The sequence below is a fragment of the Nyctereutes procyonoides genome, unplaced genomic scaffold (assembly GCF_905146905.1).
Source record: "Nyctereutes procyonoides isolate TBG_1078 unplaced genomic scaffold, NYPRO_anot_genome, whole genome shotgun sequence".
Lineage (NCBI taxonomy): Eukaryota > Metazoa > Chordata > Mammalia > Carnivora > Canidae > Nyctereutes > Nyctereutes procyonoides.
This window is the reverse complement of record NW_026575131.1, coordinates 56,957,507-56,975,146: the sequence shown is the minus strand read 5'-3', so window position 1 is coordinate 56,975,146 and position 17,640 is coordinate 56,957,507. Positions and strand designations below refer to the sequence as shown.

Below are 17,640 nucleotides of genomic sequence, written 5' to 3'. Positions count from 1 at the left end.
TTTAAGTAATTTCTATCCCCAGTGGGGGGCTTGAACTCACAACCCTGAAATTGAGAGTTTTGTACTCCAGGCAAGCCAGCCGAACACCCTGGTGTGCTTACTTTTATTGTTTGAGTATATTCTATTCAAAGTGTGAACTCAAAGGTTCCTGGAACGTATCTGAGAGGCACAACTGTGGAAGGAGCTTCCTGGTGCACATGGTGTCGCAGCGGCGCTGGAGCACCTGTAGACTGCCCCTCGTGACGCTGACAGCTGGGTGTATTGGTGTGTTGGGCCTGCTCGTTGGGCTGCCCAGTGATGCCACCAGATGACAGTGGTTTGGAGACCCTGTTTCTGTGTGCAGGGGGCTTCTCCTGCAACCTCCAATCCCGCATCAAACCCCAGTCAATGCTGAGCATTGACAGGTATTCTCAGGGTGATTTCAGATTTGGCCAGCTGTGCCGCACCGCGGTGGTAACGCGGGAGCCTTCCAGAGGTGTTACTGAGTCTCGTGGAGCTGTGTCTGCACAGTTGATGCCATGTAGGTCTTGTAGACAGAGAGCAGATTCCCACTGCAGGAGCCCTGGAGTGTTGTCTGCACGAGGCAGTGTAAGCCAGATGGCCATCCCCTGGAGGGGGCTCAGCTCACCAGCCTGTCCTCACTGACCTTAGGGAGTGCTTGGCACCTTCTTGGAGAGCCAGGAGCCTCTGTCCATTGGCCCCCATGGCCAGCACCCGCCTGGCTGGGGCCTTGACTCTGCATAGGTGGCGCCTCTGTGTTAGGGGGTACGTCTGACAGTACCTCTCTCTCTCTGAAGGAGTGGGCCAGGTTGTGCTGCAGGTCGCCGCGGCCACCAACTGCAAACATCACTATGGCGTGGAGAAAGCTGACATCCCAGCCAAGTACGCGGAGGTGAGTGACTCTGGAGTGGGACACGTGTGTGTGCATGTGTGTGTGTCTGTAATTTTGAACCTTGTTTGCCATGACCCATGGGGCGTTGGGAGGGAAGACAGAACGAGGTGGGCGCTCTGGGGGCTGCTGGGTCTCCGCATGCACATCTGGGCCCCACTGCGTTTGCTGCCAGCAAGGACTACAGCCTCGTCTCCCTCAGGCTGGGCCTGTCTCCTCCAGACGCACCGTGGTCAGCAGGCATCACCGCTCGGCCTGTCTGCCTGGGGTGGGGTCCGTGAGGTCTGTAGGGGGTAGATGCGTCTCCAGAAAGGCCTCCAGAGCATGTGACCCACACTTCTGGTGGACTCTCAGGTGCCACGGTGTGTCCTCCCCTGCGACCCCTAGACTTATCTGGGGCTTCTCAAAAGGCTTGTGTTGAGGGCTGGTAGGTGGGCAGCCCCAGCTTGTCCCAGGGTGGGGGCAGGAAGGGGCTGAGGGGAGGCGCTGACGGGCTGTCGGATCATTCCCTTGCAGACCATGGACCGAGAGTTCAGGAAGTGGATGAAATGGTATGGAAAAAAGCATGCAGAATACACAGTGAGTGCCATCGCTCCATGCCCCTGCGGCTAACGATCCAGCTCCATTTCTGTGCCTCCTCCTCCCCTGACCCGCCGTTCTTCTTCGCTCCTGGGGACGCCCTCCCTGCGTGGAGCGCGGTGTGCACGGCCGAGCTGGGCGTGCAGTGCTGTTGGGGGAAGGCCCGCTCGGCATCAGCAATACCCTCTTCTCTTCCTGCCTCTTCCACCCTTTCTGGGCCTCCTGGGGGGGGGCTACAGCTGCTCCTACCCCGCACTCTCTGACAACAGAGGTGGCACATGGCGGTGCCCCTCTCTCCCAGCCCTCAGCCGCACCAAGGCAATCGTGTGCAGCGTGTCTCCAGGCACCTGGTGGGTCTCAGGGAGCCCTCTTTCCATGTCGTGCATGCGTGTGTTGTGGCAGCAGCGCAGGGCTGGGCAGTGGGATATGGACAAGGAGGCCTCTTCCCTTGTCCGCTGGACAGCTCAGTAGCATCTTCTTCTTGCCTTCCTGGCAGCATGCAACCTTGAGCGTGAGTCCCTCCTGGCCAGGCTCAGGTTTGGGGCGGCACACACCCCCAACTCTCCTGGCTGCTGCTGCGCCTCAGCCTCCATTGCTCGGCCCAGCTTTGCGATGCCCATGTTCCTTGGCCGAACAGTGTTCCAGACCCCTGGCCTCCTGTCCAGGGCATCTGGGTCACGGCCTGAAACGTGTCTGGGCCCAAGCCTCATCCCTTCCTCTCTGTTGCTGTGGATACACTGTGGCCGTACAGCCTGCACCCACTTGGCCACTGCAGGGACACCCAGACAGAGTGTGTCCAGACCAGATCTTTAACTCATCCTTCTCTCCCCATCTCAGGTCATTACCTGCACATACCCAGAGCTCGAGGCCCAAACCACTGAGATTCCACTTGGTTCCACGGCCAGCCCTGTTGCTCCTCCTTCCTGGAGATGTGTTACAAGCGTTCACCTCTTGTACTCTCCGTTGTCACCAGCCCAGAGCAAGGCATCGCGTGGGGCGTTGACTGTTGAGCTGGAACCGATGTTCCTTGTTGCGTTAGGGGACTAGAATAAAGCCTGTGATCACAGGCTGGGGGTTGGTTGGGGTGTGGGGAAAAAGGGAGAGGGCAGGTTTCCCCTTCTTCAGGACAGCCGTGATGGCTACTGCTTGCACAAATGTAGTGTTTGAAAGTCATCGCCAAGGCCGACGTCACCCGCACTTGTTCCCTGGTGTCTTCTGGGAGTCGTACAGCTCTGTTTCGTGTGTGGGGCTGGGAGGCTGTAGGGTTGGCCCCTGGATCCTTCTGTCTGCACGTGGAGGCCTAGCTGTTTGTGCCCCGTGAGTGCAGCCCTGCCCTTGCCCTGCTGCCCAGCCTTTGCTCTCTGTTCACTCCCTCAGCAGCCCAAACTGCCTACCGTGGCTCTGGAGCGAGTCTTCACTCGGGCAGCGTCCGCCCGTCCTCTGGCCTGGGTCTTCTCCTTCCACGTGGTGCTGGCTGCTCTGGGGCCTTCACCTCCCCAGATAAACTGTAGAGTCAGTTTGTGGGTATCCATCTCAGAGCACACAGGGATTGGGGTCGGGATGGCATTGAATCTGCACGTCCGCTTGGGAAGAACTGACTCCTGGACAGTACCTCGTCTTCCTGCCGTTGGACGTGGCCTGCCTCGCTTTGTAGTCTGTCACTGGTTTCATTCATCTAAGTTTGGTGTTTTGTCTCCTGTAGATCTTGTACGTGTTTTGCTGGATTTATACCTAAGTCTGTCAGTGTGTCTGTCTGTCTTGGTGCTTGTATAAACGATACTTTTTTATTTCAAATTGCACTTGTCCGTTGCTGATGTACAGGAAAGCAGTTGGCTTCTGTACATTGCATGGTAACAGACGGTAACACCTTTACCCCATAACGTTGCTGTAATGGCTTATTAGATGAAGGTTGGTTTGTTTTTCTGGATTCTTTCAAAGTTTGTATATTGATGATCATGTCATCTGTGCACAGAGGCAGTTTTACGTCTTCCTTCCCAATCTGCGTATGTTTTATTTTTCTTGTTTCACTGCATAGCCAGTGTAACAGCAGGTATGTACAGCGTGCTGCCAAAAAGCAGCGGTGCAAGGGGCGCCGTGGCCTTGTTCCTGATCTTACCAGGAAAGCTTCCACTTTCTAACCACGGAGGTGATGTGAGTTTGTAGGTATTTTGTGGGTGTTCTTAATCAGGTTGACACAACCCCTTCTTAATTTGCTGAGAATCTTCATTACGAATGGGCGTTGGACTTTGTTAAATGCTTTTTCTGAGTGTGTTGACGCAATCCTGTCTGTGATCTTTCTTCGGCCTGTTGATATGGTGAGCATTGGGTGTCCAGCCGGCCTTGCGTGCTGGGTCAGTCCCACCCAGTCGTGGTGCATGGTGGTTTTCACCTGTGTTGTTGAGACTGCGTCCGCGTCCACGAGAGATCCTGGCCTGTAGTCTGTCCTGTAACGTCCTTGGGTGTCCCTTTGCTTCTGTTCTGCTCTTCTGGGGCCAGGACTTGGATATCCAGACTGGGGCCCGGCTTCTCCTCTTTGTCTCCTGGGGCAGTTTCCTCTGGAATTCTCTGCCTTGCGTGAAAGGCGAGAGGTCTGGCCTTTGTGCTCTCCTGTGCCCCCACGTCTGAGGCTCCCTGATGTCTGCTGTTCAGGCTGCGTGTGCAGGAAGCTCAGTTGGCCTCCATTTCCAGGGAGTTGCTTCCCGCATTTTCCTGAGAGTCCATGACTTCCTGAAATGGAGGTTTCCCCATCTTAAACTACTTCTTGTTTCTGATGAGAAGGCCAAACAGCCACCAGCCCTCAGTGTAAAAGTTGTGCCACATTTCTCAGAAATGGCCGTTGGTACTCCAGGCAGGGCTTCCAGGACTTTGTTCGTAGCTGGTTTTAGCTTCAGGCATGCTCCTCACGGCTGGGGCAAGGGGCAGGGGTAAGGCCTTGGACGGCCACCTCTCCTTCCGCCGTCCTCCTTCCTTCTCTTGTCTCCGTCTGGGGTGAGTGGCACATCAGGGCTTCGTGGTGTGGTGGTTGGCACACGGGCCTCCCCATGTGGAAACCGTCTCATCCCTTAGGTCTCGTGTGGTGTAGATTGTTCGCTAGCCCTGCCGTGGCCCCTGTGAGGTGGCTGGGAATAGAATTTGGCTCGAAGGACACTTGGGCACGATCTTGGCAGTGGGTGTGTGGAAAAAGCTGGCCGCAGGACAGGCAACCACCGTGCCTTTGCTGCTCTGTTGCCTGTTTCCAGAGGGCGTCCTGTCTCGAGCAGCCCGGCTCCGGGGGGCGTGGGGAGCATGTGCTGACTGCTGAATACCCAAATTTGGCGGGAACTTATGTCTTAGGTCTTGTGAGGCCTTCCCCCAGCTTTCTGTGGCTTTGACCAGGCGTCCCCGTTGGCGGACAGAGTCCTGCTCCTGTTACTTAAGAATCTAAGAGGAAACAGAGCCAAGAGGAGTCTAAAAATAGCCCAGTGTGTGCTTCCAGGCCTAGAGCCTGCTGCTGCAGGCCAAGGGTTCCCGTGTGGCCGCCGCCTCCTCTGTCCCCCAACCCCCCACTCCCCCTGCCTTTGCAGAGGCGCCGCCCAGCCAATGTCCCCTGCCAGCCTCGGCCTCCACCTCCCCGTCCTGCAGTGCAGTGGTGCCTGGGAGCCAGCCCTTCTTGCCCGCGCACAGGCCTTCTCCTGTCACAGCCCCCATTCCCTCCTTCTGCATGGCTTCTGCCTGCAGGCCTGTGTCACCTCAGGGTGCTGCCTCTACCTGGGAGACTCTCTGTCCAGCTCCCTGCCCAGGCTGGCATCCAGGCCCCCCTGAGCCCCATAACACGGTAACCGTGCTGTTGACAATGAGCCCCATATGCTGCGGCGCCTGGCAGTGGGCCTGGTATACAGCAGGTCTCGCACATTGAGAGTCTGTTACTTTGGGCAGCTGTGGCCTCAAGGAGGGGGGCGTACTAGGGTGTCTGTGGACTGGCCTGTGCTGAGGCACTTCCTGTACTCATGGTCCGGTGACTCTCTATCCTGGGCCGTGGGGGGCCTCCCTCTGGGCACCTGCCACCCCTCCAGGTTTGGCCACGTCAGGATGGCATCTGTGTGGCCCTCGGGGTGCCTGGGCCATGTCATCTGGGGCACCATGCATCTCAGAAGCACTGGCCCACCTCCCCTCTGGTCTCGGTTGGAGTTGGATCTCTGGGAGGCGGGTGCTGCCAAGAGACAGGGTCTGGTGGTTCGACTGAGCTTCCCTGCGTCTGTGGATTTGCAGCATCTACTGGCACGTTAGCTGAGTAGCAGGACTGCCCATGGGTGGCTCTTGCCCCCCTGATTTTGGGTGGGGCTGACCTCAGTCTCTTTATTCTTGGAAGCTGTGCTCTTTTCCCTACCAGAGAGTGTGTGTGTTCCATGCAGGCATGGACACAGCTTCCAGGACCCTGTTGTGGGACTGCGGTGGCTGGGGTGTGTGGCTGCACACACTCCCACACTCCACCTGTGTCCTGCCCTAGCCCTGCCTGTTGGCCCAAGGCCTCAAGTGGACCAGTGGTGCCTGTGGAACAGGAGGTGGGGGACTGAAGCCCTCTGCACCTGTGTGTGCCAGAGCCCTCTCCTACTTGGAGGGCCCAGTGGTGCTGGGGCCAGGCATGGGGTCCCTGGGCAGGGGCACAGGAAGGCCACACACCTTTCTCTGGCCACTGTTAACTCGGGTGCCCCAGCCAGCCAGTCCCTCCTGGAGGATCATGGGCAGCCCATGCCCAGAGCAGAACTGCAGCGGGACATGGCGGGCAGTGCCTAGGACGGGGCTGTTCTCTTGCCTCGGCACAGCAGTGCTGCCGTGGCCTGACAGCACGGCCTAGAGGGGGGCCCCCAGGAAAGGGGAGCCATGTGGACAAGTGCCTGAAGGCCCCGAGTTAGGCCCCAGGACCGGCCCCAGGTGCGGGACGTGCCGGGGGCCCAGGGCTCAGCACACACTCAGCCCTGTGGCCCTGCCTTACACGGAGAGGATGTGAGCTCCGTGTACATGAGCTCAGGGCAGAGGCCTGGGGGGTGGGGCGGGGACACCAGGCTCGAGCTCCCAGGGTCCTCCCCTGGGTGACCCACATGACACGCTCAGTTCCCCCAACACGAGCCGTGAGTATGTGCGCAAGGTGTGGTCTCGGGGCTGGCAGAGACCCGGCGCCCAGCTTCTCCATTGGGGTCGTTCTCATGGGGCCCTCTGCCCGGCTCGCCCGGGACCCCAGGCTTAGGAGGGCAGCAGGTGCTCAGCACAAACCCCGTGTCTGCACAGACGGCTCAGCCTGCGAGGTGGCGGGAGCTGGGCGTCTGGTTCCAGACGCGGCAGAGGGCGTCTGGGGAGGGGTCTCAGGGCCGCCGTGCCAGTGCTCTCTTGCACAGCACCAGTAAAATTGGATTTGAGTCCCTACTGAGGCCTAGCAGGGCTGTCTTGGGGAGAGTGGCAGGTTCAGAAAGCTCCACAAGTGGGGAGAGTGTTTAGGGATAACGACAGCTAGGGTGTGGGCAGCACCCCCGGTGCCTGAGCACATTCGGGTGGGCTGCGCCATCCCCCGATCCCCCTGCACCCTAGGTGGGATCTGTACATGGGCTGGAGGGCGTAGGATTGGCAGCTGCTTCTGCCCTGGCGCACAGCCTCTGCACTGGGGCGCAGTGCTTATAGGCCCGTCTCTGCTCGGTCTTTCTTCGGCCCCTTTCTGAGTGACAGCAGGTCCACCGCCCCAGTGGGTGCCTGCTGTCTTCGTGAGGAGAGTGGGCCTTCCTGGTCACCCTGCCCCCTCCCCCCGACCCACCTAACCCTCTCCCCGTCTGTGGACGAGCCCGTCCTGGACGTGTCACACCCCATGGGACCTCCTGTGTCTGGTTCCCTCCCTGAGCTTCATGGGCTGGGGGTCTGTCCCCGGGGCAGCGTGTGGGGGCCTCACTCCTGCTTGACGCTGGGGGGCGTGCCTGTGCATAGTGGACACGCTGATGGAAGTTTTGGGTTGTTTCCATTGTTTGGCTCTTCTGAATTGTGCTGCCAGGACTGGGCGTGCACAGGTTTGTGGGGATGTATACTCTTGCTTCTCTCTGGCGTATGCTGAGCATTTTTAAAGAATAATAAAATTAGACTTCAACTTTTTGGTTCACTGAGTGCCACAGCTCTGGACACCTTAGTCAGTAAGAACTGGGTGCTCCGGGCGTCACAGTGCTGGTGTGCTGGGATGCGCGGCGTGGAGAGCAGGCGTTGAAGAGCGAGCCAGCCCCCAGGAGGCTGGTGCTGCGGGGGGTCAGAGAGCAAGCCTTGGCCTCACCGTGTGTGGTGCCGGGGCGCCCGGGACAGTGCTCTGTGGCCTGAGCGCCTCCCGAATCACGACAGCTCTTCTGTGTGCTGCCCTGGCCTGCCAGCCCGCCTCTGTCCGGCCTACAGCTGGCTGAGAACCATGCGTGGCCGTGCCCCGAGCTCGCCCCCACCTGGCTCTGTGTGACTCTGCAGCGCATCCTGTGGCGTGGCTGGAACCTCCCTTCCCGCTCGGGGTCGCTGCCCAGTGACTGCCATGAGCGGGGCCCTCACCCTGGAGCCGCCGCCACCTTGGGCCACCTTGGTCGTATGTCCTCCCCACCTCAGTGACTGCGCTCATTTCATCTTCTCTCCGCGGGCAGGTGGGCGGGCAGGGTGCGAGGCCGGGCGAGGCCTCCTGAGTCAGCCTCCCTCCTGTTCTCTTCCTTTCAGCTGGAAAGAGGCGACTTCCTCTCAGAAGAGTGGAGAGAGCGGATTGCCAACACAAGGTAGGGCTTGGCCGGGCAGGCACCCCTGGGGAGGGTGCGAGGCCGCGGGGTGCACTGCGGTTCACACAGGAGAGGAGGCTGGTGGAGGCTGGTGGGGTCCTTGTCTCCCTGTCCCTCGCCTGCAGCAGAGCAGGTGGTCCAGGGGTTGGTCCCAGGGCCCCAGGGCAGGGCCAGGTGTGGCTTGAGGCTCACACGTGCCAGTCCCCCGGCTGCCCGTCTAGGAGGGCGCTTCCCTACTATCTGGGCCTTGTGCTCAGCGTGCGGGTTCTTGCTGTGTCTATGCCTCTCCCGGCGGGGTGCAGGGGCAGGGCTCTTTCTCTGCACCCGGCGGTAGAGTGGTGTCCTGTCCCGTGCATCTGGGGTGCTGCGGCGCTGCCCACACCTTCCTATGGACCTGCTGTGGGCCTGAAGCTGGTCTGCAGCCCTTCCCCTGGCCTTGGGCTGGGGGTGCCGCAGTGAGGCCATGGGCTGGGACATCAGCTGAGATGCTGGAAGCCCGGGGACCCAAGAGGTATTCCACGCCCCAGAGCCATTTTCCTGGGCAGAAGTCTGCTCTGCCAACTGTGGCTCACTGTTTTGCGGGGATCTTGCCATCTGTCCTCTCCCTGTCTGTCCTTCAGGTGTACTTACTTATCTCCTGCTGCCCCGTAGTTCCCACCTGTCTACTGACAGGGAGAGCTGTGCGCTATTCTTTCCAGAGCATCTTCCTTTGTGGCTCTCCCATGAGAAGTCTTCATCTGAATTGGGTCCAGTTTGCTCTCCCTTGCTCACCATGTCTTCCTCTTTTTCCCGAGAGTCTCCTGCTCACCCCGTGGGCATTCCTGTCAGTGGGGAGGAACCCCCACCCTCATTGGCCAGCAGCATCCAGGCCGAGGTGTCACATCTTGTGGTCACCCTGGCAACATGAGAGCTCAAGGAACATGCACTGTCCCCCAGGCCCCTTTTCGTGCAGGCAGAGTGGAAACAGGTCTTGGTAACTGGAGAGTGTCCCCCTGACGTCCCCCTGGGTGCTCTGCTTCCTAGCAGGGGTGTACTTTCTCTTCCCCTACCAGCCCTTCTTGCTGGGGACATTTGCCTCTGCTGCTGGTTTCTCGTGAATGAGATGTGGGGGGGCAGCTGCCTCTGGAGCACCCTTCTTCCATCAGAGCCGTCCTTGGGGCCTTGGCTGGCACACGCCCTGTCATGGCCTCTGCCATCTTGAGCCTTTGGTGTCCAGCCTTCCCAGGCTCCGTCCCTGAGTAGGTACTGGGACAGGCCAGCCTCACTCCCTGTCGGAGCGTGTCCCAGCCTAGAGTCCCCTGTCCTTGTCTTTGCTGCGCGGTGGCGCAGGGAGAGCATGCTGGGCTTGATCCACGTCTTCAGCATTTCTTCCCCGCCGCTCTGCCCGCTGCCATCCGGTGTCTGCTCCAGCTCTGGTCAGGTCTTCTGTGACTGTTCTTCACCCTGTTGCTGTGATGGTTTCCAGGCGTCTCGATTTTAAACTGTCGAGACTCAAAACAAGCAGCGAGGGGATGGCCATCAGCCTACTCTGTCTTCTGTCATTTGCAAAAGACGAAGTAAAGGTCCTGGGTGCAGTTCTGCCCTCTGCGGCACAGTTTTCGCTGCTGCGCGGTTTTTATCTGGAGGCAGACGCTTCATGAGGGAGGGCACAGCCTCTGCCCAAGTGGGGAGCTGCTTACCCGTGGGAGCTGCTTACCCGTGGGACTCGAGAGGAGCGGTGGCACAGCTGCTAGTAGAGCGTAGCCACCCCGAGGGCAGTGCCTCCCTGGCCACCCAGGTTGGTGTGTTCAAACTCCGGTGCCAGAGAGAGCCAGAGAGAGTGGGAGGGAGGAAGGACGGGGCGAGCCACACCTCCCCTGGCAGGGCTCTGCCTCTGGTCCTGCCTGTCCTCAGGCGGCTCACTTTCAAGTGTGGCCTCCGTCCCTGCTGCCTTCCTGCCTAGGTGTCCTCATCCCTGTGTCCCCGGGTGATGTTTGAGCTGTCCGTGTTTCCACCCCAGGGACGTCCCAGGGGCAGCCGTCATGCCCTGTGGGCCTGGGTCCCGTCCCCGGGCTGGGGGAGCTGGCGGTGGAGGCGGTAGACGTGGCGTGCACTGGGACTCTGCATGTGTGCAAATGGAACCTTCGTTTTACTCAACTGGAATATTATTTTGCAGTGTTATATTTGTGAATAATTTTGCCTTTGGTCCTGAGGTGGATCACCAGCTGAAGGAGCGGTTTGCGAACATGAAGGAAGGTAACGTACTTCCCCTTAAACCTGCCCTGTCTCAGTGACGGGAGCTGCCCCGGGCCCAGGGATCGCGGGGTGGGTGGCCAGACTGACAAGCGGGTTTCAGGCTCTGCAGTCACACTCAGGTTTCCTGCAGGCAGCAAGGAGCTTGTCAGGATAAGGGTGTTCTCGGTACAAGCTTATGCTGGAGGGTGACTCAACTGTGACCTGAGATGCAAACTCGACTGGCACCCGTTTTGTCTGGTGACCCTAACCTAGGGGCCTCTTAGGCTTTTTCTGGGTTTTTCCCACATGTGGGCCCATATCCCCTGGCCAGAGCCACCCCTTCTGCCATCCTCTGCCTTCCCATCCCTGCCGTGAGTGAGTCCCGGACTTGCCACAGAGCTGCTGGGCACAGCAGAGGGGCAGGGTGCCAAAGGAGCTCGAAAGCCCATGCTCTGGTTCTCCAGCCAGGCTGCTTCCCTGAGAGTCAGTTGGCATTTAGGTAGGATTGAGTTTTCCTTGTGCTTGTGGAGGTTTCTGGATTTGGAATTGTGTGGGTGGTGTTGTGGAGTGAGGTCCTCTTCTGAGTCTGACCTGAACCTTCTAGGTAGAAGTTTGTTTTCTGAATTTTAGCAAGCTGAGTCTAGAGGCCAGTGTGCTGGGGTACAGTCTGGCCAGCAGGGTAGTCCTCCCCGGGGAGCACTCCGCTGTCCCTGGCTGCTCCCACGGCCCGTGGTGTACCTGAGAATGGTCACCCTGAGTGGTAGCCTTGAGACTCCCTCTGCACCTGAGGGGCGTGTACTGTGGGGCCACGTGCCCTGCTCCCACAGTCTCCCCGCAGAGCCTGGACGGGGGGGGGCTCCCTCGTGCTCCATCTTAGCTGCCAGGAGTGGGGGATCAGGGCCAGGTACCAGGCAGCGCAGGTTAGGTGTCTTCTGTCCCTTTGCTGTGCCAGAAACCCTCGTGCATTTGGGATGTCAGCCAGATGAGATTGTCTAGTCTAGAACTTTCTAAGTAGGTGAGAGTGAACTAGTTTCATTTGAACACCAATTCAGGCCTTTGTAACTGCCACTGGATTGCAGTGTGTGTGCTCAGACTCCAAGCACAGGACGGAAAACTCAGCGAGCTCCTGGAGGGAAGATAGAAACACCTGTACCTTCTTCCGGGTGCAGGTCACTCTGGGCACCATCTGGAGCGCATGGGCCTCCGTGGGTCCTCCCGTCTGTCTCCCGTGGGTGAGGGCCGTGTCGCCTGGTTGTCCGCCACCCTCATGCCTATTGCTGTGTGTCTTCACTGAGCCAAGTGTCCAGGGTTCCTGGCTGCTGCATTTTTCGTTTCTCCATGCGAAGAAAGTCTTGGGAGATTTTCTGGCCTAGCTTGGAAACACTCTGAATCCAAAGTCCTTGGTCATCGCCCACTGTTTGAGGAGAGAGAGGAATCCACTGCTTGCAGGCACAGGCTTCCAGCCGAGTGCTCGGACCCCGGTCATGGACTCCCTCACAAACTCTGAGGATCAGCAGCAGCCAGGCTCTGTGGAGTGGCAGGGGCTGCTGCTGTTCTCATCGGGGCTCTGACCTCGGGTGCCCGTCCTTCTCAGGGTCCTCCTGGTGTGAACGAGCCTGGCCTCCCCGGCCCGCGGTGTGGCACGCCCTGCTGGAGGAGTGGGCCGCGGGCTGTCGCCTTAGTGTGAGGTTGTATATGCGGCTCTCATGCTGTCTGCACGCTTGGGCCCTGTGGTCAGCAGTGTCCTTCCAGGGCCTGGGCCAGAAGCCCCAGGAAGTGTCCTCATCCTCGGCCGGTCACTGCAGTTCCTAATGCAACTGCTAAAGCTGCTGCAGGTTTTCTAGATTCTGAGATGGCTTCAACATGACCTTGGCACTTCCAACTTGGGAGAAGCCTGTGTACATAGCACCTTCCCTGCCCCGTCCCAGCTGCCTCTTGTCACTAGTCCTAGGAAGGCCCTGCGTGCTCTCCTCATCTGTGTTCCTAGGAGAGAGGAACAGGATGTGTCCCCCCACGTCTCATTACAAAACATTTCAAGGGGGGACACCTGGGTGGTTCAGGGGTTGAGCGTCTGCCTTCGGCTTGGGGTCTGATCCTGGAGTCTTGGAATCGAGTCCCGCATCGGGCTCCCTGCAGGGAGCCTGCTTCTCTCTCGGCCTGTGTCTCTTGCTTCTCCCTGTGTCTCTGATGAATAAATAAATAAAATATTTTTAAAAATTAGAAACTTTTCAAGGAAGTGAAAGGGTCACACAGCCACAGGTGGTTTCCAGCTGCCTTCGGCACCGACAGCTGTGTGTCGTGTGCACGTGGCTCTGCATGCAGGTGATCGTACACATGCCACCCAGGTTAGTCCCGATCATTTGTAAGAGCGAGTGGTCAGTGGCTGTCCCTGGGCACTGAGCTGTGCACCCCCATCAGGGCAGAACGGAGGGCCCCTCTACCTGTCACTCTCCTGCCGCCCACCCGAGGGCCCTCCTTCTGGCTGTCTCATCCTGGGCCGGGCCAGGGGCCAGGTGGGCTTTTGCTAGAGCAGGGCTCCTCCATATTTGTTGATGGCACCTGCTGGGCATCTGGGCCATTGTCATGTGAGGTGCTGCTGCTCTGGTCTCTCCCTTGTGGTTTTCTGTGGGCAGGCTTGGGGGACCTGATGGGGTGGGACTGCCTGCGAGCCCTGCAGTCCCCAGCCACCTGACCTGGGGTCCTGTAGCGACGTGCCCTCAGGGGCCCCTCCCAGCTCCCTTGGCCCTTGCCATGTGGGCAGCACAGGGTGGTGTCTTCCTAATGGGAGCACCCAAGAGCTCAGGGTTCATCCCACTTGGCACCACACTCTTCACAGGCCCTGAGGGTTCTAAGTGTCCCATGGGACTCTGTTCAGGCTCTGGCCGCTGAGACTTTTGATGTGACCCGGCAGTCCCTGACTCTGACTCATTCCCTGGCACAAGGCTGCCACCTGACCTTGCACCTGGCCCAGTCTAGCACTGCGCCCATCATCCTCTGCTCCTGCTGGGGGTAGTTCTTAGGATGGTGGCTGGGTGTCACTGGCAGGAGTGTTTGTGCATGTGCACGTGGAAATGGATTCAAATGAACTTTGCCAACTTAAATGTAACATTATTATTATTTTCTTTGACTTTGTGGCTCTTTTCCCCTTCCTGCTGAGAACGTTGGCCTCTGTGAGCAGTGGCTGTATTTATTTACAGTGTTCTTTTTTTTTTTAATTTTTATTTACTTATTATAGTCACAGAGAGAGAGAGAGGCAGAGACACAGGCAGAGGGAGAAGCAGGCTCCATGCACCGGGAGCCCGACGTGGGACTCGATCCCCGTCTCCGGGATCGCGCCCTGGGCCAAAGGCAGGCGCCAAACCACTGCGCCACCCAGGGATCCCTATTTACAGTGTTCTTGGGGCAGATGCACTGTGAGCTCCCTGGTGAGCCTGCAGGTTCCTCTGCGCGTCTTTCTCTCCTTAGAACTCAGCCTGCAGAACCACTGTTGTCTGTGTGGCTGCCCCCATGACGCGGTCAGGTGGTGTCTGTGTCATCTGTACTGTAGGGTTTGCTTTTGCCCCTCAGACTCAGTTTTGACTGTGGGACTCGTCCACACAAGGACAGAGATGGCGGAGGGGGCGCCAGCCTTCCCAGTGTGTCCTCACCGAGGGGTGTCTGCCCCGTGCCGGCGCAACCCTGCAGGCAGCTCTGGGTCTGAGGCCAACGCTTCAGGGCCAGCCCGGGGCCCGGGGCACGTGTGGACAGGAGAGCCATCCATGGGGCACACTTGCGTGGGAAAGCAGCTCCTGGTTCTGCGGGGACTCGGTGCTGCTGCTGCCCCGCTGCTCCTGGGGCTGCCGCTTCCTCCTCCAAGCTCCACTCTCCTGCTGCTGGTGCACGTTGAGGTGTTTCCCGACGAATGGCAGTAACTAGTTTTGTGTTTCAGGCGGCAGAATTGTGTCCTCGAAGCCCTTCGCACCTCTCAACTTCCGGATAAACAGCAGAAACTTGAGCGGTAAGTGAGGCTTGTGTTGCTGAATTATTAAGACACATGATTTTAAGTACCTGACGGGCGTCAGTGTGGGTCTGTGCCCCTGGTGCTACAGACACCGGGGCAGGTCGTCCTCCGGGTGGTGGCCCCGGCCCCACCCCCTCGGTGCCAGGAGCACCCCCATGTGATAAGCACAGACGTCCCCAGACATGGTCCTGTGTCCCCTGGGGGCAGAGTGGCCCGGGACGGAGCTCAGAGGTCATGAGGACTCGGATAGCTTTACCAAGCACCCTGTGTTCCTGTTGTGACTGGCCTGAGCCCAGGAGCGGCCCTGTCCCTGCATAGGAGGGGCTTGCAGCAGGGAGCCCGGGGGCCTCAGGGCTGCTGGGAGTTCCTGTAGTCACATTGTTGTTAAGTGGTCCCTCAAGTGCTTTCCAAAGTACTTTCCAAACTGTGCTTGTCACTGTTTCCCTCGGGCAAGCACCTTGGGGTCGCTGTGAACGCCTCCCCGACCCAGAGCATGCTGGCGGCCAGGTGCCTCCGGTGGCCAGGCTGTACAGCTCTGTCCCTTCCTACCTCACTGGGACCACCTCGCCCGGGCATCCGGCAGCGTCTCGTGTGGGAGGGGGCCACCCAGAAGCTACACAGGGCCCGCTGCTCACCCCGGGCACAGGACGGGCCCTAACCACAGCCCGTTGTGTGCAGACATCGGCACCATCATGCGCGTTGTGGAGCTCTCGCCCCTGAAAGGCTCGGTGTCCTGGACGGGGAAGCCGGTCTCCTACTACCTGCACACTATCGACCGCACCATAGTGAGTGCCCCACGTCGGGGGGTCCCACAGCCGGCCCTCAGCAGGAAGGGAGTGGGTCAGGAGCTTGGGGTCCCAGGCTTGCCCTCAGCCCTTGGGCACGGCAGCCTTGTTCCAGATGGCCTGTGAAGCGGCGGCCCCGCCTTGGTATGGGGGGACGGCGCTGCGGGGTCTGCAGGGGCTCACCCCGTGGGGGCCCTGAGCAGGCGGGCGTCAGGGCAGCCGTGCGTCCCCTGCTGGGTGTCTGTCTGCTAAACTGCGCCCTGCCCCATGAGATTGTCTACTGTCAGCAGGCCCGGGCGGTTGGTTTCATCCTGACAAGGTTTGGGACTGATTTCTAATACGAATTTTTCTTTTCTCTGTTTTTTTTTATTTTCTTTTTTAGCTTGAAAACTATTTTTCTAGTCTGAAAAATCCAAAACTCAGGGTAAGTGTGTGTTTCTTCCTTGCCTTAAAGACGTGTGTTCCCTGCTTGTGGGGGGAGCCAGCTGTGAATGGCTCTGTGGATGGGAGCTGGTGTGAGTGACAGGGGCCTGGGGGGCACACCGGCCTCGTCTTCAGAAGCTTCAGTATCATGTTTTTGGGGAATGAGTTGAATGAGTCTCTAAACGGGATTTGGCTGACGCGGTGAGCTGTGCCAAGTCCAGGACAGCGAATAGCCTTCGCGCTGTCCTGACCTGAAACCCAGGGGGCCGGAATGTTCTGCGATGCTGTCCGAGGCGAGCCGGCCTGAATCATGGCTCTGGCTGTTGGTTCCCGCTGTGGTTCCCGTGTCCCTTCCAGCTCCTGCTCTAGCACTCCCTCCTGCGGCTTCATGGCCGCTGTTCATTTGCATCCGGATTCAGTGGCTGTCTGGGCAGGAGCTTTGCTTTTCGGTGACAAGTGTCCAAACGGGAGGCCCCCTCAGAGATGGCCAGCTCTGACTGCCTAGGCTCCCGTGTCCTTCCTACTGTATTTAGGGGCACTTGAGTCTTAACGTGCTGGCTGGCACCGTGCTTCCCCTTACCGTGGTGTTTCCTCCCGGAGGAGAATGCTCTTTGCCGCACGGGCCCTCCTTGGCTGCCAACAGGAGGGAAGAAATGGCCAGGTGGCTCCTCCCACCCTAGCACCAGGGTCCTGTACCGTCCATGGTTGGAGGGCCGCCTGGTTTCTGACAGAACCGGGGGTGTGCGTGCCTGCACACGTTCTCCGGCTCCTCTGCACCTCCATTTCCTCACCTGTGCTGAAACGAGCCGAGCTTGGACTGGCTGTGCGCCTGGAGCTGCAGGAGGGGCCCCTGTGGAGCTGGCCCTTCTGCAGACACGGCTGACACTTGCTTTCCAGGAGGAACAAGAGGCAGCTCGGCGCCGGCAGCAGCGAGAAAACAAGAGCAACACGACCACTCCCACCAAGGTGCCCGAGAACAAGGCTGCTGTGCCTGCCGACACCCCTATGGTGAGTGCGCGCCCTGTTGCCCCATGCCCCCGGCACCCCACAGAGGGAGGGCTCCCGTGTCTGGGCATACACAGTACTTACCAGGGCCTGGGGCTCCCTTGACATCCCCCACCTTCCATCTGGTAGGATTCTGGTGCCGAGGAAGAAAAGGCTGGGGCAACCACCATCAAAAAGCCGTCTCCCTCCAAAGCCCGGAAGAAGAAGCTGAACAAGAAGGGGCGGAAGATGGCCGGCCGGAAGCGTGGGCGTCCCAAGAAGATGAGCACTGCGAACCCCGAGCGTAAGCCCAAGAAGAGCCAAACTGCACTGGACCTCCTGCATGCCCAGGCCGCGTCTCAGACGGCAGCGCCCTCGCCGCAGGGTGAGCCAGCCTCTGTTGGGCCCCTCGGGCATGCAGTCTGTTGGTCCCGGCATTCCCCTTGCCTCCCTGCCTTGGTACGACGAGTGGGGTCTCTGTCCCGTCCCCTACAGCAGTGCCGAGTGGTGGGGTGCCCACGTTTCAGACCCTCTGGGGGCACAGTGGGGCATCTTCGTGCCTGTCTATGCCCAGCTGGTCTGCCTGAGAGCCAGCTGCGATGGGGGCCTTCCCATCATCCTGCTACCTTGGGTTCTGAGGAAGGCTGCACTGAAGGGACACGGCTTCATGGGCCTTTCTGAGGTCATGCGGGTGTTCGACTCCACTTTTCCAAGTGCCAAGATGCAGTGTCTGGTCACATCTCTGGACTCTAGGAATTGTGTGTTGTCTCATGTCTTAACGAGCTGGCCAGTTCCCTGAAGTGGTCTATGGAAGTGTCCAGGCACTCTGGCCTGCTGTTGACACGTGGCTGCTCTGTCTCCCTGCAGATGCGTACAAGTCACCTCATAGCCCGTTTTATCAGCTACCTCCCAGTGTGCAGCGGCACCCCCCTGACCAGCTGCTGCTGGCACCCACCCCACCCGCACTGCAGAAGCTGCTAGGTGAGCCGCACCCACACACCTTCCCCA

General features: G+C 59.4%; 1 protein-coding gene across 7 annotated transcripts in view; it reads left to right on the top strand.

The window, feature by feature from the left end:
* The window catches only part of DOT1L (DOT1 like histone lysine methyltransferase), a 66,054-nt gene that overhangs the window by 31,113 nt on the left and 17,301 nt on the right, over positions 1 to 17,640 (top strand). For 6 of the 7 annotated variants that reach the window (XM_055343118.1, XM_055343124.1, XM_055343119.1 and 3 more), the window contains 10 exons: positions 798 to 892; positions 1,406 to 1,468; positions 8,171 to 8,226; positions 10,382 to 10,461; positions 14,369 to 14,437; positions 15,119 to 15,225; positions 15,608 to 15,649; positions 16,546 to 16,656; positions 16,783 to 17,017; positions 17,500 to 17,613. In XM_055343118.1, coding sequence (XP_055199093.1) covers positions 798 to 892; positions 1,406 to 1,468; positions 8,171 to 8,226; positions 10,382 to 10,461; positions 14,369 to 14,437; positions 15,119 to 15,225; positions 15,608 to 15,649; positions 16,546 to 16,656; positions 16,783 to 17,017; positions 17,500 to 17,613 — 972 coding nt within the window. Of the gene's footprint in view, positions 1 to 796; positions 893 to 1,405; positions 1,469 to 8,170; positions 8,227 to 10,381; positions 10,462 to 14,368; positions 14,438 to 15,118; positions 15,226 to 15,607; positions 15,650 to 16,545; positions 16,657 to 16,782; positions 17,018 to 17,499; positions 17,614 to 17,640 lie in introns of those variants that run through there. The other variant, XM_055343125.1, reaches the window with a different exon arrangement.